This window comes from Ciconia boyciana, chromosome 4 (genome assembly GCF_034638445.1).
Source record: "Ciconia boyciana chromosome 4, ASM3463844v1, whole genome shotgun sequence".
NCBI classification, from domain to species: Eukaryota; Metazoa; Chordata; class Aves; order Ciconiiformes; family Ciconiidae; genus Ciconia; species Ciconia boyciana.
In genome coordinates this window covers 55,400,435-55,422,641 of record NC_132937.1, presented here as the reverse complement: position 1 = coordinate 55,422,641, position 22,207 = coordinate 55,400,435, and the positions used below count along the sequence as shown (strand labels likewise).

General features: G+C 37.5%; 1 protein-coding gene across 2 annotated transcripts in view; it reads left to right on the top strand.

Moving 5' to 3' along the window:
- The window catches only part of LOC140650655 (proprotein convertase subtilisin/kexin type 5-like), a 259,934-nt gene that overhangs the window by 180,819 nt on the left and 56,908 nt on the right, over positions 1 to 22,207 (top strand). Inside the window, exons 14-21 of one of the 2 annotated variants that reach the window (XM_072859285.1) lie at positions 6,239 to 6,382; positions 7,879 to 7,981; positions 8,528 to 8,721; positions 10,189 to 10,273; positions 12,915 to 13,012; positions 13,582 to 13,711; positions 14,761 to 14,876; positions 16,718 to 18,600. In XM_072859285.1, the coding sequence (XP_072715386.1) occupies positions 6,239 to 6,382; positions 7,879 to 7,981; positions 8,528 to 8,721; positions 10,189 to 10,273; positions 12,915 to 13,012; positions 13,582 to 13,711; positions 14,761 to 14,876; positions 16,718 to 16,833 (986 nt within the window). In that variant the 3' untranslated portion in view covers positions 16,834 to 18,600. Of the gene's footprint in view, positions 1 to 6,238; positions 6,383 to 7,878; positions 7,982 to 8,527; positions 8,722 to 10,188; positions 10,274 to 12,914; positions 13,013 to 13,581; positions 13,712 to 14,760; positions 14,877 to 16,717; positions 18,601 to 22,207 lie in introns of those variants that run through there. The other variant, XM_072859286.1, reaches the window with a different exon arrangement.

The window sequence follows — 22,207 nt, the reverse complement described above, 5'->3', positions numbered from 1 at the left end:
GACGTTCTTCTGCTTTTAATTCCCACTGCACAGTTCAGTTTCATTCACATGTTTCAGTGTGAGCACTTTGAAAGAAATGGAGATTGAGAGAAGGGCTTTTAAAGAGACTCATGGGAGTACATGCTTACTTCTATTTGCTGGTTATGAGAGATGAGTATATACTTGCCTTTGGACTCACTGAAAATTTAAACCTTAAAAACCATTTTGAAATAGATACATTATACAGAGACAAAAATACCACTGTTTATGCATGAATACTGAATTAATATAGCTTCCTTTGGAGCCATACATCAAAGTCAGTGGAAACCCTTTAATAAAAATAATCAAAGGTGAAATATCACTTAAATAATCTAGATTAAAACATGTTAGAGAGATGAATACTACTGATGTATTGGAAATCATTTATCACTAAATCTAAATTAACACTTACTCTGGTTAGACAGCATGTCAGAATGCAATAATATTACATTGGAAGTGGCAAATCTAGTTGATTACTGCTTTCTGCTAGGTAAAAATTAATTATAAGAATTCTACTATGAAATACATTTAGGACTACAATGACATTAGCAATAGAATTCGTTTATAATTCAGTGAAATAAAGGATACATTCCATCTCAGACAGCTAAGTAAACTCACAAAGCAGTAATTTTCTAATTGATTTGCTAAAAATCAATTCTGAATTTTAAGACCTAGATGTTAACTTAAAGTACTTGAAGCTACAAAAATATATCTTTGTGAACTTAACAATAGGAGATTTTGAAGTGTGTTTGTTCCTGAATTAGTACGTTATTGGAAGTCATTAAAACTATTCAACATAGCCTCGCTAAGTATAAGTACTTTTATTGTTTCTACTACATGAAAAAGCACACATAAAGAAACATTGACTAAAATGTGAACTGAAGTGCTTAAAAGCTTTGAGTTTAAAATAAGAAAGACTAGTGTGATAGGACATGTGCAATGTAGTTGACTATTCTAGAAGAATGTTAATTGTTTCAATTCTACTTTGTCCAAGAAAGGCCTATTAATGTTTCTGCCACCAGATATTGAGATGGAGTACTTTGTCTTCCTCTTGGTTGAAATTTGGTTTGTTAAATTATTCAGATTGGAATTAAGGCTATGTGCAGTTCACCTGTTCAAAGTAAATGTGCCTTTCTGGGACGCCAGCTGGTCCAATCACTCCTGCAGCTTACAAACTCAGTAGGACTATTTCCGTCATGACTTAGAGCAAGCCAGGGCACAGGAGGAATTCTAACGTGTGAACACAGAGTTGTCCAGTCTCCTTCCTATTCCAAGTGATGCATAGGCCAAACCAGCTGGGTTTATACATTTTACTTTGGACAAAAATGAACCCTCTCATTTCAAAATTATGACAAAATGGAAGTGCTGATTTTATGCTACTTAGATAATTTTCTGTCTAAAAATTGTAACACAGAGATCAACCTCACTCAACTGCTGTTGAAATTGATGGAATTAAGTGAGAATTTTAGTTCTTTATTTCTGCTTTTCATTAGCTTTTCATTATGTTCTTTTCAATGCAGCAGATGACCATATATCCAATCTCTGCTTTTTCAAAAAGTTTCTCTGCCCGTCTGTCCATCAAATCACATTCTCTAATCGCCTGTCTCAGTTTTCTGCATAACCTGAATTTTTTTTTAGGATGCTAAACCGGCAGTCATAAGCCAAAATTTTTAAAACCTGTTATGTAATATGAGGCCAGTAAGTCCCTACTGAAGACCAAGATAATCAGTGCGATTTTCAAAACTGTCAAGCAGCAAACAACTTTTTATTAAAGTCTGTGGTAACTCTAAGGTGGCCAGAGTCATTTAAATGTCAGCAGTATACTCAAGTGGTTAACTTTAGGCACAGCATTTTGAATATCTTGATTATCACCCTCTAGAGCTTTGAAAGGAAAAAACAGCATTGCCAGTGTTTCAATTTTCACTTCATTTTATCTGCACTAATCACTTCTTACCATCATTTTGCAGTGGTGAAAGGTTCTTAGCTAAGTGATATTAATTGCACCAGTAAATGCAGAGCAAAGTTTCCAGTACACTAAAAAGGGGTGTTCATTAAATGTATTCGGAAAAGCAGCCATAGGCTGTGAGCAGAATTGTTCAGGGATTCAGGGTGAGGTTTGGTGTTTGGGTTTTTTTTTAATTTTCAGTGCTTTAGAATTTTATAGAGGGGAGATATTAAACAACAACTAAGTAATTTAATTTTAATCAGATTGCTGAAAAGAGACAAAAATCAATGATTTTCAACTCCATCTTGCACTCGTTATTCCTGATGCAACCAGGAACATCGCTGGCTTGAAGGACAAGTTAGGACAAGTTAGCTCTTCACCAGACCCCGCGATTCATCCAACAGGCAAGAAGCAGAGCCACAACGCAACATGTTTCATCTGTTCCCCTCTTCTCTCTTCCCTGGCACACTCCCTGTACTAAAGCCTAGAAAAGAGGTAGCATGGAGCCATTTTGCAAACTGTTCATACAACCTATTCTCCAGACATCTTTTACAGCCCTTTTATGTCACCAGGACAGTCTAAAAGTGGCCGCTACATTTCCAGCTTTACACTTTAAAACCTGTTCCTCCGCACTGCTGTTTTACATATGTAGTTGTATAGGTCTTACTGATTTATGGATTTCAATACTTTATATATACTATTCTCAGTGCTACAGTGGGTAATCTGATGGGTCTGATTTCTTTTGCTCCATGGGGACTAAAGCCTAAAGAGCCAGCTCAGGAAGAAAAGGGGCAGTAAGGCCAGGGGATGTGGAGAAAGTAGACCTGCCCCACCAAGGGTTGTGGAGGAGGCTGATACACTGAAGGAATCCTGCCGGAGAGCTTACTCTTTACTTTCTTTTAACCACAGTTTGAAACAGTGCTTGAGACTGGTTGGGTTTTTACACACATTTGGACTTCACAAGACGCAGTCTGGTTGTGAATTTGGATCCTGTTTCATTCTATACTGTCTAGTAATATGTCCCCCAACTTTCTAGAGCAGTGGTTGTTCTGTGATGGAAGCTGTCCAGTAACACTTCTGTTCAGAAAGATTTGAAAGTGCCTGCCATATATCAGTGGTGGTTAAACTCGGCTGTTTGGGCATGTTGGGGTTAGTCTCTGGACTGAACAGAACATGAAGTAAACAAAAGGTGCTTAAACACGATTTATAGTGCCTCTCTGGTTTATCACCGTAGCCTGCAGTTTATCACACTGATATCACCATCATGCCTGTTTCTTGTTTCTGTTGTGTGCATGTGTGTGTTTAGCTATTGAAAGGTCTTATAATTAAGAGCTGCAGTTTTCCTGTAATCAGATTGAGAAGAAAGAGCCAACATGTCATCATATCCCTGCATTGGCAAGGTAATGCCACATCTGTTACCCGTAAAGAAATGCAGGGTCCATTTCATAAAAGTAGTGCATGTGATTTCTGCATTTAATTCTGTAGAGTTTATGGAGGTGGACATGTGCTCGCTGTGAAACACTGTGATATACCCTTTCTCCTACACATACAATATAGGATCTCTGTTACATACTAAGTACAAGCAGGGTAAAATATTATTCTAGCCAAACTAAATGATGGAATCAGCCAAAACTGGGGAAAGAAAGATTTTGGCTTAAAAGAGCACACTTTGTTTATTCATTATAAAAGTGTGTGTGTGTACGTATATATACTTAGTTATTGAAATATTCTCATTGTGCAAATTAAACCTGCCTTGGGGCAGACCTCATTTATTTGCTGGCAAGTCACATGAATTTTTCCCTTCTTTATTTACTGAACCATTCTTAAAAGGCAACTAATCTCCTGAGAGACCCGGCATTATTCCCCGTGCTGCCCTTTTGCATTAGGTATACATTCAAAGCACCAATCCTTCCTGCAGTAATGTTAGTACAAGCCTTTCCATGTGTGTAAAGTCCAGACACAATACACTGTGCTTGAGGAACATCTTTACCTGTGGTTATTTTTAGTCAGTCCTTGCAAATACTTTTTTCTAGTATTCAGTATTTTTACCAGTGTTCTGGAAGAAGTATAAAATCAACCCTTGGAAAGCTTAGTGATCTTTGGAGCATAATAATGATGAGGATGAAAAGATCTGAATAACTTAGCAAAACACACATTCTTGATTGCATCCAATATATTGTCATCCATATGCTGTAGAAGTGGGTTAAAACATAAAAAGGATAGAGACTGTATGTAGAGAAGCTGTAGCTTTGAAAAGGCTGTAGAGATGACTGCATATCTGGTTAAAAATGAGCTCCTTGTGTGACTCCTTTCCTAAAAAGGAAAGTGCCTTTAAGGTCCCAGCTGAATCACTCTAAAGGACATTGAGAGATAACTTGATGTCTATACAGGAAGAAAATATGTGATTTGGGTCTTTTTAATCTAGTGGGGACTAAAGAGCTACATGGCTGTGAGCTAGAGGTAAGAAAAGACAAATTGAAAATAAGGTGCATGCAGTTTTATGGCCAAGGTAATTAGCCAGTAGTTTGGCAGCAGGTTTGGTAGACTCTTCATCAGTTCATTTTTTAAATCAGGATTGAATGTCTCTTTAAAAAAAGTAATGCTTTGCTTTAGCTGTGAAAAGTTGGAAGCTACTGTGTGAAACAACTGTCATGAGATGTAGTCTCTTGCCTATAGTTTCTTCTCAAAAACTGAGTATAGAGCAGAGAAGGTTTCATATGAAGTGTAGACATTTCTGTTCTGGAAAGATTAAATTGGGTTGGCAAGAGACAGAGAGATAACAGAGATTCTCATCTTTAACCCCAGTATAAAACATTTAAAAGAACTGGGCTATCATCTGTCAGGTAGCGGGTTTGCTTATTGTTGCTTACTGCTTGAAGGAGAAATGTAAAAGCAGAGAGATAATGTATTGTCTTGGTCATGTCAATGGAGGATACCAGATGACATTGGGAAAAATACAGAAAATCACTGGAAAAGGTCAAAGTAATTAGCTTGCACAAGTTGAAAAAGTCCAAGTGAACAATATGAAAGCTCAGATGATTGAGTATCATTAAAATAGATAAAACAAAAGAAGAGGAAGATTGCTTGAATTTAATTTTACATTAAGTATACTAAGTGATTTTCTTGACAAGACACATACCTGGATTACATTTCTTTTTAAATAATAGTTCTAAGGGAAAAGTATTTTCACCACAGAACAGCCTCCAAAACAGGATAGCTCAAATTCAGAAAAGAAATACTCCCTGGTCCTCTGTTTCCTTTCTCTTGTGATGAGAATTTGACATTTACAACTAGCTACTCCAACATTGATTAATATAGTCAAGAGAATAGGATACGACCAAACTTACATTCCATCTTTTCAAGCAGGGATGTGTTTTTTCTGCGTCATTACTTTAGGCATTATTTCAGGCCTGATTCCTTTTGCTCTTTCACAGAATTAATTCACCAGGTAGTATAGACAGAAGGGTGGGTACTGGAAGTTCACACTTTGTGTCCTGACAGCCTGAACTGATGACTTGATATACATTTATCTTTTTATTCTTCCACAAAAAAAATTGCCAAAAAGTCAGATAATGCTTCAGGCAGGCAAACAATTTTTTCTTTCTTCACTCAAGTACTGGGAGGATGAAATATTAGTGATGAACACAGACAATGCGGTGATATATCTGCCAAATAACTAGGGCAAATAAATAAGAAGTTATGCTGGTTTGGGAAGGAACACTGATGTTCTACCATGGAGATTTTAAAAGAAGTTGTTTCCTGTTCATCGAGATGTGTCCTGTAAGCCAATGAAAAGTACTCTTGGATAGTAAACAAAATGTAACCCCTTTCTTAAGTCAGAATTCTGAATACAGCTAGTTAGCTAATAGATCTCAAATAATAATTACTCGACAATTAATGTTGTGAGGGAAAGTGAAATCCAGAGCAAAAACTCCTTGTTGAGTACCATATACATTTTCCAAATAACTGTATGGCCAGAGGTTTTTTTGTTTATTGTTTATATTGAGTTCAACCCGTGGTGCAAACTTTTACTAGACCTACAAGAGGCTGGAGCATCATGAAAATACCTTGTAAAAATCTGATTGAAGAAAGTATGCTTTCTCCGTTTATAGTGAAGCAGTGATTGCACTATCTATATTAAACTGAAGACACTTATTTGAAAAGCAACGGCTTCCATACCTACTCACAAAGTCTTGTTTACAGCTGATATGTTTTTGTAAGACAAAGAAAATAGAAATGGTTTCTAAAACTAGATTTTAAATACTTAACTTCTAGGCAAATTGAAAGAGTGGTCGTTAGTACTGTATGGAACGTCCATCCAGCCTTACTCACCAAGAAATGATTTTCCGAAAGTGGAAAGAGTGCGCTCTAGTCCAGTGGAAGAGCCTACAGAAGATTATGGAACAGATGACTATTCAGGTGCGTACATTCATTTACTCTGGTTGTACGTTTACTGAACGCATAATAGGTTGAAGGAGTGACCTGAGACTCTGCATATGTAAAATGTTCAGTGAAGTGGATTCTTAATTTAAGATCAGAACTATTTGTTTCATAATTTAGACATTTTCATTTCATCCTCATGAGTTTGTAAGCATAGAGTTATATATTTTTAAGCTACACTTAACAAACTATGAATAATGCACTGCTTTTCAAATAAGTATATAAAAACATATATTTACACATAGGCACACATATATATATGAAGAACATTATCTTCTACATCTGTGTTATTTCTCACTGATCTCTATAGAAGTTTTTCAACCTTTTCATTAGACTTTAATAGAGTTAGATTTTTGGCACTGCAAAATAAGCCAAGTTGGCAGTTTGCTACATGTAATCCAACATTAGGAGCATTGTGTAGATGGTTAGGGCTGATGAATCTTAAGTATAGCTCCACCAGCAAGCAAACAGCAGGACAAAGTTCAATTTAGAAGTTTCTGTTATTACAGTCTCCTGCCACAGCATGTCAGACCCACAATCCTTATTTTAGATTGAGAGCTGCTGAACTCCTTGTTTTGGTAGGTGATGAAACACTACTATCTACCTCTGCTGTAAAGGTCACTAACTTCTTAAGTTTTTGTATGAAGCAAACTTGCTTTACTTCAAGTTTACCTGATGTTAGGAGAAATTTCAAGGTGGCTGGCAAACTCAACACATTTCATTCATGAGAGAGCAGTGACCCTGAAAGTTATAACTTCACCCATGGGCTTTGTTCACCTACATACAGTCAGGAGTTGATGGTTCTCTCCTCCCATAGCAGGAAGGACCTATTTGAAAACTGTAAACATAGAATCATAGAATATCTCAAATTGGAAGGGACCCATAAGGATCATCAAGTCCAACATGACTGCAGGTGAGATGGAAGACTTGCTAATCAGCAAGTATTAGCCAAGGCTTTTGCAGCATGTAGCAGCACAGAGGGAAGCATATCTGGGCCCTGGTGGCTGGTTCAGTTGTGTTGTGGTAGCCCAACTGGTAACCAGAGTAGCCACTGATCATGTTGTTCATCATTTATCTTGACTTGCTTGTTATAAGTGATTTTGCTAATAATTCCTTATTATGAATTACAGAAGACTTTGCATATTTCTAAATAAAATTCAGAATTATTTGTTACTCATTAGGAAAGCACCCATTTGGATCTAGAAATAGTTTCTCATTGATAGATTCTATAGAGGATGCCACACTTGCTAAAAATTGTAAATCACTATGAATAAATACTGAGGCCAGGATTTGCAAGGTCTATAGGTATTAAAAAACCTTCCTTTTTGGTGGAGCCAAATTACTGTTTGGAATTCAAATCAAACGGGGAAACAGGGTAATTGCATTCTGTGTTAAAATACTATGTTTTAAGGGGTGCTAAGTACTAAATGAGAAGTTTTAATCCCTTCCCCCCCTGTATTCTGGTTTTATTACAGGTCCCTGCAATGCAGAATGCAGTAAAGTAGGGTGTGATGGGCCAGGACCAGATCATTGTACTGACTGTCTGCACTACTACTACAAATCTAAGAACAATACACGGTAAGACCAAGAAAAAAAAATCTTTACTTCATAGATTTCTTAGTGTATATCCTAACTTCGTTTCCTCGTCTCTTTGCTGCAGTCATGGAAAATTCATTTTCCACTGACTTTGACAAATTTTCTTAGGAGTTGAAAAAAAACCCCTAGCTAATCAGAATTTAAAGTACAGCCTTCAAACACCCTTCTCTGATTATTTCCCCATCTCGTGATTATTTTTTCATAAGAGGCTATATATATAACTGTGATAGCTACTACAGCTTCTGTGACTGAGTTTGAACAAGATAGGAAGAAATGTAGATGGTCAAAAATGATAGTGTATGACTGTCTGACAAGGCATTTGCCAGTGAGATAGCATATGCTGTAGGGAAATAAATGGAAGAGAAGAGGCAGCTTGATGCAATGTTTTGGAGGGTTACATCTTAGTAAACATGATCATTATAAAAGCAGCAATGCTGAGAAATACTTCTGCTTTGCAGTCATGGTCCAGGAATGTGGTGGCAGGTTATTTCATTAACGACTCTGCCTTCTCTTCCCTGCTGTCTGCAGGATCTGTGTTTCGACCTGCCCACCTGGTCACTACAATGCAGACAAGAAACGCTGTAAAAAATGCTCACCCAATTGTGAAACCTGTGTTGGAGGCCATAGTGACCAGTGCATGACCTGTAAATCTGGCTACTACCTGAATGAAGTAACCAATAGCTGTATTACCAACTGCCCTGATGGGTTTTACCTGGATAAGAGTTAGTATTTCTTGTTGTTTCTTTATTGTGGGCTACAGAATTTGATCTGGGGAGGTTGCTGGAATACTTACAAGCAGGAAAAGTGTATGTTGATGCATCTATCTCTTATCCTATTCCTCTTATTAAATTGTTGCCAAGTGTGATCAAGAAGCTCCTCAAAAATCTTCCTTTATTTTAAAAACCATGCTTAGTGGCAAGGTGTCTTTTCTGCTTGTGGCTGAGAGTAACAGTAGCAGAATGAGGGCAGTTCAAGAGCAAGTCAGCTGCAGGACAAAGCAGGTTATCACTACTCCAGGAAGGGACAGGCAGCACCCACATTCTGAACAGGAGGCATTCCCTGTTCCCCCAAATTCAAGTGTGGCACCAGATAGAAGAGAGAGCTGAGGAATTGACCACGGCCACTAAACTGGAGCTCTAAGAAAAATGGGCTCCTCAGATGTAAAACATGGTTGCAATTAATGTTTCTGACAGACCTAAGTACCTGCAGTGATGTGATGACCCAAGAGCAGTAATTCTCTGCCATGTGAGACACCTGCCTTCAGTTCCCTCCTGTGATTGCCAAGTAGACTGCCCACGTTTAATTTCCAGCTTTGGCTAGCAAAAATACTTAGACATATGTTCAAACATGTGCTTAAAACTGCAGTGACTTCAGTTATCTTTAGACACATCCTTAGAAGATAAATATGTACTCAGGAGCTTTGTTCATCTAGGTACCTAACCCTTTGCTTTCTGCATCATGAAGCTCTGTGTTCATTTTTGAGAATTAGTGAAAACAGGTACTACTTTAATTCTTCCGTTTTTCGCTGTGTGAGAATTACAGTAAAGGGAATTCCTTTCCACCCAATTAAGATGGATAGGTGAAAATTTAGGATTAAACGGGAACATCGGGTTTTTCTTCTCAGAAAGGTACATGGCACTGCATCTCAAAAGACAGCAGGTCTCTTAAAGTAGGGAGCTCTTGAGATGAAAAGGCAGTTGTTAAGTAATTTATGTGTTGACTTCGTTAAGATCAGACCCGTTCATGCAGGTGTGTCTTTAAGCACCAAATCAGGTAAGACAGGACAGGCTGCTTGCATGGAAAATGTAAGAGGTAAATTGCAGGACAGTCTCTGGAACACATGGCAATTGTTACTGCATATCACTGCTGTATGAAAAGAAAATTTAAGTCCATATTATAAATAGTTAATGTAAATTTAAAATGTTTATGAAGATTTTATAATGACCTCAAAGCATATTTTTTCTCAAGGTACAACTATAACTTCAAATGTTTAGAAATAGATTAAACCATTTGATGTTTGATGGAAAAAGCTAATGATAGGCAGAATTTAGCTATTTTAGTCTAGCTTGCTGCTTCTTTTCCTGATGTCAAGCTAGAAAGCAATAAGTCATGTAATAATATATCTGTATAGTTTTATTAAACATAACTGACCAAGGTTTTCTGGGCTGTTTTCTTTTTTTCCTTTGTAGATAAGATTGTTTGCCGAAAATGTAGTGAAAACTGTAAGACATGTGTTGAATTCCAAATCTGCACAGAATGCAAACATGGCCTAAGGTAAGGAAATGATGGATGTAGCTAAACACAATACCTGAAGAGGCTTACAAGGCTGTGGATACATACACAATGAAGAACGTCAGATAGCTATTTAACCTTGAGCGGCCCTCATTTCATGTGTTCCATTGCTGTTTAGTTTTTTTCTTGTGCTACTATGTGCATGCTTGGCTAACAATGGGTTTTTGGAAGACCTTTCATTTCAGGTAAAATAAAAGCCACAGTCCTGTGGAAGCTGGGTTCTTCACTTTTTGACCTACAGTGTGGTGGCAGTCAAGAATTATTGTAGAGGTAGTGCTGATGAATCATATTAATCTTTCTGATCCATTCCTGTGATAGTTAGAAACTATTTTCTTATCTTTATGTTATTTCTTCATACATCCAGTCATTCACTTATCTCAAGTACCTCAGGCTCAATTCTATTACAATATAGTATGCACATATTTTAAACAGCAGTGGATATTTTTTCTTCATAGGGGGACTTAATCATTCTTGAAACTGATAGGTAAAACCTACAAAGCAGCAGTACACATTTCAAGCTCCTTTATGAATGAATGACCTTTTGATCCAAGCAGCAAAGGTCAAAAATCTTATAAATGTCATGACGGAATGTATGCTGGCTTTATGCCACAAAAAATACGAAGTCAGTATTCAGTATCTGTAGGGGTTCTTCTTGCAGAATATGAGTGTTCTGCAAATGTTTTAACACTGAGCTCTTACTTTCTGTCAAAGTGGATTTTCTTCTCTTAGTAAAAGCTGAACGTTGTTTGTTTCTAGGACATCAATAGCTGGATTCCTCATTTCTGTGTATTTATGTTGCATCTAGATTTTCCAAGTGCCTGCACAATTCTTATTATGAATATCTCTATTTTTTTGAAAGTGACCCTTTGAAAAGGAGTGTGATCTAATAGGAAGGAAAACATGGGATCGGATCAGAACATTGGTCTATTTACAATCTCTGTGAAATATGAATATCTGCTTCCCTTTTAAAATGTTATTAAATTTGCAGTCCATGTTAAGATTTTGGAGAATTTTAAGAGGTTCAGCATGACCTTCTGTGTATCTGCAAAATCAAATTAGTAAATTAGCAGTTTAGAAGTTCCTACAATTGGCAAATATGTCAGGACACCAAAGATTACACAGATTTATGACCTTATAGGACACAGTTGTTACAGGAAAGTTATGCCCACATTTTCTTTATTTCTCAGGAACTGAGTTTCCCTGTCCATTAACACAAACAGCAGTTTGTAGCACCACTGCAGAAAGTAGACAAGTCCATTCAGTGTGAGAAGAGAAGGAGAAATTGAAATATAAAAAATGAAAAGAACCCAAACTTTGTGATTTCTCGGGTGATATTAGCAAACTGAGATTGATTTTTGGTAACATTTTGAAAAAACACCATCTGTGTGGGTGTGACAGATAATGGAGCCTTGCAGTACATGCATCTCATATTCCTCAGTTGTTTGAAACTTGCTGCGGTTCTTTGGCAGAGTTATCAATGGGCAGGGCCCTGAGTGGAACTTGGGATACCTGGATTCCAGTTCTGATCCTGTTAGTGGCCCATTAAATAAACTTGGGCAAATTATTAGTTTTCCCATCTGTAAAAATATGGTAATGCTACCTGCCTTGTAAAGCACTTTGAGGTGTGCGGCTGAGGAAAAATAATAAGAAAGCAGCGGTTGTTAGGTTTGTGGAATTGCTAAGTTAATTTTTTTCTAAACTGGGACCATATACACTCTTGAAAATTTCTAGTGGTGCTGAGCACACATGACTTTTGCTGGATCCAGTCTGTAAAACAGGGTTAGCACTCACTCAGGGTCGTAATCCCAAGAGCTGAAGAGCATTTTTAGAGAAAGAGTTAAATTGGATGAAAGCTGAGGTTCCACAGAAGATGGCAAACTTGGCAGCCATGTCCTAGCTTAAAAAAAAAAACTGCTGTAGGCACCTTATAACATAAAAGCATAAACAGCTACTTAGAGGGAAGCATGGAAATGTGACTTTTTATGCTATTTCTTTTTCGTCTGTTACACAGTCTTTTGTGCTCTCTCTCAAAAGTGCCTGCAGGCAGAATACCTCCGACTGTAATCTTGACAAATCTCCCAAACCACTCAGAACTGGCATTGAGTTAGGAGGTTTCAAAGGAAACTGCTATTGCAGGAAGAGGTGGTGATGCCCTTCACTGTGAATCTGTTCTTAGCCTGTGCTGTAGCATAGTATCAGGAGATGCTTCTGGTCTTTCAAGAGAAGCATGAGATCATGTTAACAAGTCCCTTAGCATTTTTTTTGATACAGTGGTGCTGACCGTGTGCCAAATTCCTTGTGGGTAATTGCATTTCACATGCCTGAATTTTTAGTACTCTGTGGCATTGTTCATTTTTTTTCTGTCCCCTACTACTTCGTAGTATTTACAATGAGTTTGTAAACAGTTTCTGTGTTTCACCATGGGCAAAACTGCATTTCATTCCCACTTGAAGTGATTGCTGTCTCTAAATTTATAAAATATGACCAATGAAGGAAGCTAGTGAATCCTAATATATGGGTTGTTCTTTCATTAAACGAGAACTACTGGTTTGTCCATGACGTTGTTGTCCTCTGTTGCTGTTACCTGCCCAAACACTGTGGGTTTTTTTCCTTTTTACAATAGTTTGCATGGCACTAAATGTGCTATCCGCTGTGAAGAAGGAAAATACCATAATGGTAGAGACTGTGAACCATGTCACCGTTCCTGTGCAACATGTGCAGGTACCCCACTGACATTTATCTGCATCATTTCCTGTCCTCTGTATTTTTAGCTCTGATTTTATTCTACTGTATCACAGTTAAACATGATTGTTTACATGTAAAAACTTAATTCTCTTGATAGTTCTTTAATATATTTTAAATACAGCAGACTTCTTTCAGCTAACATGAAAGTCTGAGTGTTCTAATTGAAAGAGTGCATCCACTCTTTTCTTTTGTCTTTTTTCTTTTCTTTTTTTTTATTTTTTTTTTCCTCTTAGTAGAGCTCATTCTGATTTCCCTCCATTTTCTTTCTGGGGTGGAATAATGACTGATGTATTTTGTGCCATCTTTAGAACTACCAACAGCCATTTCTTTCAGAAAAAGATATCCTGAAATTATGTAATGTTGTTTATTCTAACCATGTACTTTATTGCTTGATGTTACTGTTTGAAAGAAAGTAAGGCAGGTAAAACATAGTCTCTAAAATTATAAGATTCTGCTACAGATCTTAGGCTCCTATTGCCTAAGGTGTCTCTTAGGCAATAGGAGGAACTAGCCAGTAATACAGTGTATTTTCTCTCTGGTTTAAGGTGCTGGAGTAGATGCCTGTATAAACTGCACACAGGGTTATTTTATGGAAGATGGAAGATGTGTACAGTCCTGTAGTAGTGGTTATTACCTTGATCACTCTACCGAAAGTGGATACAAAAGCTGCAAAAGGTATGATCAGTGGCTAATGTATGTGTCTGATGTTTGGCAGTATATTAGCTATTACTGTGTTGAAAAAGATAATACTTATGAGAACTTAAAACACTGCTGACTTCAAAAAGTAGGAAAAATATATTGCATGCTAAGCAAATTAAGGAAAAGCGTTTTTTTTATTTTAGTCTGATTTATACTCATGCAGGTCGTCTAAAAGTGTTTTTTCTTGCACATATATGTGTGTCCTTCACTTTAAAAAAGCCTGTAGTGAGAATGTAAGTAGATATGCATAGAAATGTAAGATTTACAAATCTGGCAGAGGATCTGCATTTCTCAGTAACAAACCAAAACAGTAAAACTAGGTTTTTTAAATTGCAAGTTAATTACTCTTCATAAGGACCATTTCAGTTCCTCAGCTGCATATTCACAAACATGGCACAAGTATATTACCCAACTGCTGTCCAGAATAGCTCACCTGTCTCAGTGTACAAATGAGTGGATAAATTTTGGACAAGGCTGTGCTGTGCTGTGCAAGAAAGGGACATTTTTTTCTATTCCATTCTTTGTTAAACAAATACCATGTGTTGCCCTTTGGAATCATTTATTATTGACTCACTTTGAGTTAGGGCAGGAAGGGAATCACCATGTGTTACAGTTTTCCACACAAAAAAATAATCAATACACAATGAAAATATGATGGAGCCAGAAAGGTGATGAAAGGACTGGGTAGCAGGTCAGTCTTTTCCATCCTGTGGCTTTAGCTCGTGCCTTGCTGGCGCATGTATGCCCAATCAGCTTAATACTTTTGTTGATTACTTCTGCCTAGTTCCAAAATACTAGAATAATGCAGCTGTTCAGTAAAAAAGTGTGAATAGAAAGTGGTTGGAGGAAAGAAGCAGGACTGGGTTGCAGGGGGAGTTGTTTATTATTATTATTATTGTTATTGTTATTAGAGCAGCTGGTACCTCTAGAAACAGCAAACAAGCCCTTTGCAATACGGAAGAGGTCTCCTAGGAACTCCTGTATTTGATGAGGCCATAAGACCAACTCCTGCCATTGTCTTTCAGATGCGATGCCAGCTGTTTGGATTGCAGTGGTCAAGGAGACAGAAACTGTACGAGCTGTCCAAGCGGCTATAACCTAGACACTGGTGTCTGTGTAGTGGGAACAGTCTGCAAGGATGGTGAGTGCAATTCTCTGAAAAGATCTGTTTTACCACTGTCAGCTTCTTCTTTTACATGTATTGGGTTGGTTTGGTCTGTTTCTTTTCTTTTGTTATAGTCTTGATTTCAGGTCTACATTACTTCTTAATTTTTTCAGGTTTATGAAAAGGAGAAAACTACATTTGTGTGTATTAACAAGATTAGTCACATCCATTTTACCTGAATTTTCCTAAAATAGTTTTCCCCCCTGCCAACAACCTACTTTTCCTTCCTTATCTGTTCTTCAAAAGCCATTGCTTTCAAAAGATTTTTATATGAAGACCCTAGTGTACTATCAATAGAATCACATTTATCTATTTTGCCACTTTAAACTGTGAAAATGCTGGTATGTAAAAAGTATTTTAAGTTCCTGGAGTATTGCTTGAATTATGTGAAAGGGTAATGAGAACAAAAGAATTCTGAAATAGGGAGCACCCAATTTGTGGTGGAGATTTGAACTTCCTCCAAGTTCTCTGGCAACCAAGATAGCATTCTTATTGTATATGATTGGCTTAATTATTCACTAATATTCATTCCTTTCAAATGTCACAATTACAGAGACACTTAGATAACATTGTGCTTCTCTAAAAACGTTACTATGTGAATTACTTGTAGACGCAGCCCAACAAGTGCAGTCCAACAGGAAAATCATACCAGAACAAAGCCCAGTGTTGAAGCCATGTGGAAGATACCTGGCAGCAGATGTACAAAAAGCTAACAATGACTCTTGGGTCCAGCTCATTTCTGCTGGATTTAGTAACAGTTTTACCAAAGACTTTAAAAAAAGAAAACAGGAAGCGGGCAGGGTTGAGTCTTGTTTCTGTGGACCTTTACAGCTCCTGTTGGAATTTAGGCCTTTGAACTTTGAAAAGCATCCTGTCCATCATAAAGTTACATTACAGGTAAACCAGTCATGAGACCTTTTCACATCAGGATGTTAGAAGTGTCATTGTAATCCAGAGCAAGTCCGGAGAATGTCAGATATGGATGGACAAATGAAGAGGAAGTGTAGTGCTAAGAGTTTTGAGTAACCACAGTCTCAGTATGGTATTGCAGTTGAATTCTGCAATGCAAACATTTAACATACCAGTTTGGTCTTTAATATGGTTGGATAAATCTGTCCTCATTTGTACACATGCAACTTCAATCAGATACACATGTAGTTGCCCAAGGCTGGGGACACCCCATCCCAGTACTGTCTCCCCATTCTTCCAAGTGCAGCTGTCATGAAAGGGCAACACATCAGTGTGTGGGCCTTCAGGCAATTGCAATGCACCATGCTAGATCCCACCACACAGTGTGTGTTCTCAACAGTCTAGGGTAGCCAAGGAAAGTCCAGAAGGGGGTTTTTTTCTGTTCATTTGCAAAGTGTAGAGGGTCTCATTTCATTGCCTGACAATCAAGCACTGGTTACTAGTCTAACTCACTCTATAGGATTTGCATTTCTGTTGAGAATGTTTTATTCTTTTTCTGTGGTTTGACTGTTTTATGCTTTTGATTCATAAAAATTGAGAACAAATTCCTTTGCTGTAAATATCACTGTTTTCTAATTATTCTCTTTCTAATCTTTTTTTCCTTTTCACAAATGGATACCAATCATTCCCTGTCGGACCACACAATATCTCTTCCTGAAAAAAAAAAAATAAAATGCTGTTGACTGAAATTCCTCTTGATGGACCAAATTTCCTACTTGCTACCTGCTCCTGAATGGTCTCTTCAACCAAATCTGCCTGTCTGACCAATTAAACCTTCCTCCATTGTACACGTCATGCTCTCCAAACCTTCAACCTCCCCTCCTTCTCTTGCTGCTGCCCTCCGGAAGCCACGGAAGAGTCCTGGGCCGAGGGAGGATTCTGTATGCTGGTGAAAAAGAACAATCTCTGCCAGCGGAAAGTGCTTCAGCAATTGTGTTGCAGAACATGTACGCACAAGGGGTGAGCTGACACCTCCCAGCATCCTCCTGCTCCTGTAGACTTATAGATTAATCCGTATTATTGAAAAAGGAAAAAAGGAAAAAAAAAAAAAAAAAAGAAAAAAAAAGAAAGCCACCTCTCTCTCTCTCCCCCCCCTCTTTGTCTGGGGAGATGGTGAACTGTTTGTTGGAACTTAAATGGAAAAACTACAACACGCCTACCTTTCATAACTGGGTGTCTAGAGCTGAACATCCAGGATCACAGAGTCAGTATTGTGTGACCAAAGCATTTGATGCCAAAATTAACATTTAACTCATTATTTGATTTCCTGTCAACCTTAGGATTATTCCTGTTTTTTGAAGGTCCTTTTTCTTCCCTTTTTTTCCTGCTTCTTTCCCCTTCAAGATGTTTAAAGAGTGTTTCAAGAATACAACACAAGTTTACATGGATTAAAACTAAACAATACAAAAATGTTTGCATTAGTCTTTTTTGTGCTATGTGTATTGACAGGGGGAACTTGAGTTCCTGAGGGGATCAGAAACATCATTAGCTGCAGGACTAAGTTCTGCCCCTTTTGTAACAGTATTTAAAAAAAGAAAAGTGAACATTTCTGCACATATTTCTTTCTTACTTCCTCTGCTGTGTGCTGTTTTTTGTATCACATGCAGTATGTATATATGTTTGCCCAAAATGTGGTTTTGGTCATATAGATTTCATTTTTAGACAGCTAGCTTATTAACAGATATGCTAGGATTTTTATTTTATTTTTTTAAATTGTCAAAGCTATTTCAAATAAACTTAAAAAAAAAATTGTTCCTGTAGTGAACAAACTCAAAAGATACTACTTCTCTTGGTTTGCATAAGCAAGAGTAATGTATACGCTTGGAAGTCAGAAAACATTGCTAACATGTAAGAAGTGTTCATAAATTATTGTTGTCTTGTAACGTTCACAAAAAAGGGGATATTATCATATAGATATGTGGAGCTATTTCATAGTGCCCATACATAAATGCCAGTGTGACTATATGCGACAGGATGTGTTTACAGGACTGGATTTATAATTATGCCAAATACATCTCTAGGAATAATTACATATAGGGCAATAAATCAATGATTCTCTTGGTGTAACAATCGTGTCATGATGGGCCTGAATCTGCTTTTAACTGCTTATAATAGAAATTTCAGCAGGAATAGTCCTGCTGAGGTCAATGAAGTTACCTCATTGTAAAACCATCCTGGGTGGTGAGAGAAGCAGCCACTGCCTTTCTCTCTTTACCCAGGCACACGGCTGCCAGTACAAATTTCCATTTAATATATTTTCATCAGCTTCACTCTAGCATACTGTTCAAAAGACAGTCATTTAGCAGAAAACAGAAAATTTAACTTCAAAGATACTGTTTTCAGGGGATAATACTTAAAATGTAAAAAGTGTCTTTCTTAGTTATCTTTCCAGGAAACACAAATAGAAAATGGATTGCAGGTATTTAAGCATGTAAATGTTAGAAAATAAAGATGATCAAAAATGATTGTGGAATTTTTACAAATGAATGGACACAAACCTATACCGGTAGTGTGCCACCTTTAGCAGAGAGCAGATAAACTATTACAACCTGGTTTAGTATGACGGGGCCCAGTCAAGCTCTTTTGGTGCCCATTACAAATTTCCTGATAAATGTTCAAATTTAAAAGAATTCAGTTTGTGCTAGTTTAACTACTAGTCTGTTACTGCCTCATTTCTCAGTATAACATGTTTAACTAGAACATAATGCTTTCAAAGTTTAAGTTAATATTATATATATATTATATAAAAATATATATTCATAATTGAGATTTAATTATGTAATGGATTGTAAAGAATTTGTTTTGGATACTTACAAATGTCTCTAACACTATTATAGAGAAGAAATTAATATCTGTGTTTTCTTTAAAAAAACTGACACATTGTTATATCCAAATTCATTTTTACTGAAAAAATACTGTACATGTGTAAAATGTTCAGTTGTTATTTGTAAAATAGGGTAGTTCTGTTGTAATTGATATTGGCCAAAATCAATGTTATTCCATATTTTATTTTTTCTATTAAATTAACCTAAATTCCTGTTCTTTTGGTCTGGAAAAACATGTTGATAATCTGTATGTAAAATATCTTTGTAGAAGGGCACAGGTAGCTTTATGGTATAGAGCACTTAGATACCACACGCAAGTCATTGAAACAAATTGGGAGGGTAAGGGACTTTAATTTTATCGTGGATTTTTTTTGTTTTACGTGATGGAATTTATGATTGCAATATGTCTGGTTTCTGTGGAGGACACCTTTTGTGTAGTAGCAGCACAGCCATGTCTGAACCCTAGTGGGTAACAATGTTGGCTTTCTCTGACCTCTAAGACTTTGTGATGAGTCTAATCTCTTGCACCCTGAGGATTAGAAAGTGAAATGCATAACTACATATTGGCTCAGACAGTTTAGGAGGAAGGTTTCATCTTTGCAGCCATACGTTGCCATTTACACCATGAGATATTGATGTCTGTTCACGTGCCAATACTCACGTCCAGTATACCTCAGATCACAACCCCAGACTGCCACCTGAGAATGGCAGGCTATCTGTCCTTGCCAGTAGATCAAAAGGGCTCCATGTAGACTCATCTGTGACCCTCATCTGTGACACTGTGATCCTCCATTGGCATTAGCTGATGCTCTCGTTCATTTCCCACTTACTCCTACAAGCTGAGTGGAGGCCGAAGTGGCAACTTACGCAAGAAGTCGTATATTCAGATGACGTTTTAAGCACGTTCACTGAGGCCATGTAAAGAATTTCCCAGAAAAACCACTTTTCAGCCTTAAACATCTCATTGTCACCAACTTGGTTTCAAAACAAGGAGTTAGGTCGTCATTCTCACAGTTTCCTTGTCAGTCTTGGGAGCAAGTGTATGTGGGATGGCACATTCTTAGCAGTAGTTTGGTAAGTCCACACCTGGAAAAAAGGTTAGCCTAATCCTTACACTAGTATTGTATGAAGAGCTGCTTCTTTCAGCTTCCACCCCACCTTCACCTTCCAATTGGCATGAGAAATTCAATCAACCATGGTGTCTTTTATTGTCAAGATTTCATCTTCTTTGGGTAGGAAAAGTACAAAGAGCAATAATAAATTTGTTATAGCTCTGGCCAAAGAAGTCTGCTCTAGAGGGCATATCTGTAAATGTTGAGCTGTGAAGTCTCACGGACAAGTAAGCATTGAACTGAGTTTTAGGCTGAAAACCAGTACTTTCTGGTGTCAGCTCAGACTCTTTGAACATTTTTATTTGTGATGCCTTAATAGCAGTGGCCAGATGCAAGCAGAATTCATAAGCAGCTCTATAGTTAGTCCTTGTACAAGAGGATCGCTGCAGCAACAGGATTGCAGTTGAAGGAAGCTAGTTGGTTCACAGCTGCAGAGTTTTCTTAGGTGATCAATCCTCCCTCCCTGATTCAATAGTGGGTAGTTTGGAGTGTTCAGTATTTGACACTGTGTTGTTAGCATGCAGAACAGATATGGACCATTGTAGGAACATCAGAAGCTGCTAAGCATGAACAAAACGATATTTTTCTCTGTGTCTGAAAGGACTGTGGATGGCATCAGTGCAAATCTGTTCATTGATTTCTGCCTTATTTATATCATAAGTCAAAAAGCAATGACAAATTGCAGATGCTCTTCTAGTTAAAGCGTGTCACTTCCATGGTAAAGTACTTGCCAGTTCATGTCCGTTTAGGAGAATCCTTACACAATCATTGATTTAAATGCAAACTGGACACCCAACTAGACCTACTTCTTTACTAAAAGTGTCAAAGACAATGACAGCTTTGGTCCAAAAAAAAAATAACCTCATATATGTGCTAACACTATTTTTAAGCAGAAGAAAAGTTTAGCATGTCCCAGATATGCAGAGCATCCTGCAGAAGCCTGTTGTGTGAGGGCGTCATTTTATAATAGAAGAAGTGTTTCTTTTTCTGCAATGGGGTTGCAGCCTTACTCCCTTTCTAGCTGCAGCTCTCCACCACCAGTGGTGGGATCAGCCACACACCAGTGTTGTGGGATCAGCAAATCAGACACCTGCTGGGATATATCGGTGGAAACCTTATGCTTCTGACCAGTAGCTCCTGTGGCTCTTGGTTTAGACCCTGCCTACTCACACACCAATCTCCACTGGCACATCCTGCCTATTTCTGGGGAGGCTTTGCAAACTCCCCCTCTGTGGAGAACACTGTTTTCTGATAAAGATTTCCCTATGAGACCTTACAGACTACCCCAATCTCTATTGGGATTGCAACTTTCCTATGTCCTGTGAAATTCTGAGCAACTGCTGCTACTGAATATATTGTGTAATAGCAGGGCTGCTGCTTGTTCCACATTGTCAGGTAATAAGAGGTATGAGCCTTGAATACAAGTAAACCTATATACAGAGATACTAGAGCTGACTACAGCAATTTCACCCATCACTAAATACAGCTTGCAACTGGTGATGACCAAGTTAATCCTCTTAATTAGCCTCATCACAACCAGAGTAAGCATTATCTGTATGAGTGGCCACTTTAGGTAACTATCTGCTACTTTTTAATGAAATTATTTAATGAACTGAATGACTGTAAGAAGGCCTGTTATAAATTCAAGATTCCTGTAAAGACATTTAAGTGACTGCTTGTATGAGTCAAAGCTTTCAATTTGCAGTGCAACTCGCGGAACAATAACTTGTCTGTGATCCATTACCATGCCTTATATTTATATTGGATATGCCATTGTCATGTCATTGGTACAGAATGAATCAAGAAAAGTTCTGCCATTAGATGTTTGTGCAAAATATTTTAAGCAAGCATTAAAAAAGTTTTACAGCATACAAAGAAAAATCCTAGTCAAGTTTTCATCAAAAAGAAACTGATACCAACAACAACTTGCATGAGCTTGTTCAGAATATGCAGTTTCAACACATGGGGGAAAAAAAGGTTGAAAATTTATTTTTTATGAACATCTTGTTTAGCAGGGGAAAAACTGATTTCTGTTTGGCATAAATTTTATTTACTTGTCTTACTTAAACTAACTTGGGAGATTTCAATTTTTTATGAAATTTATTATCTGATCATTTACTACCACTTGTCATGAGAGTGTACTGGGGCTTAAATCTTCCTCTTTAGCAAGGACTAAAGAATTGTGGGCAGCAACAGTGTCCTTGAGAACAAACTAGGGCTCTGAACCTTAGGATTGCATCCAACCAGTGGAAGTGCGACCAACACCTGCATTTCCACCATTGGTTCCACACTGATGAGCAAAGACAATTCACATCTATTAAAGTCCTGGGACATTTCTGTGAAGTCTCAGAGCACAGTAAGACTGGGTCTCACTAGAGAAACTGTTCTGAAATCCTCAGGA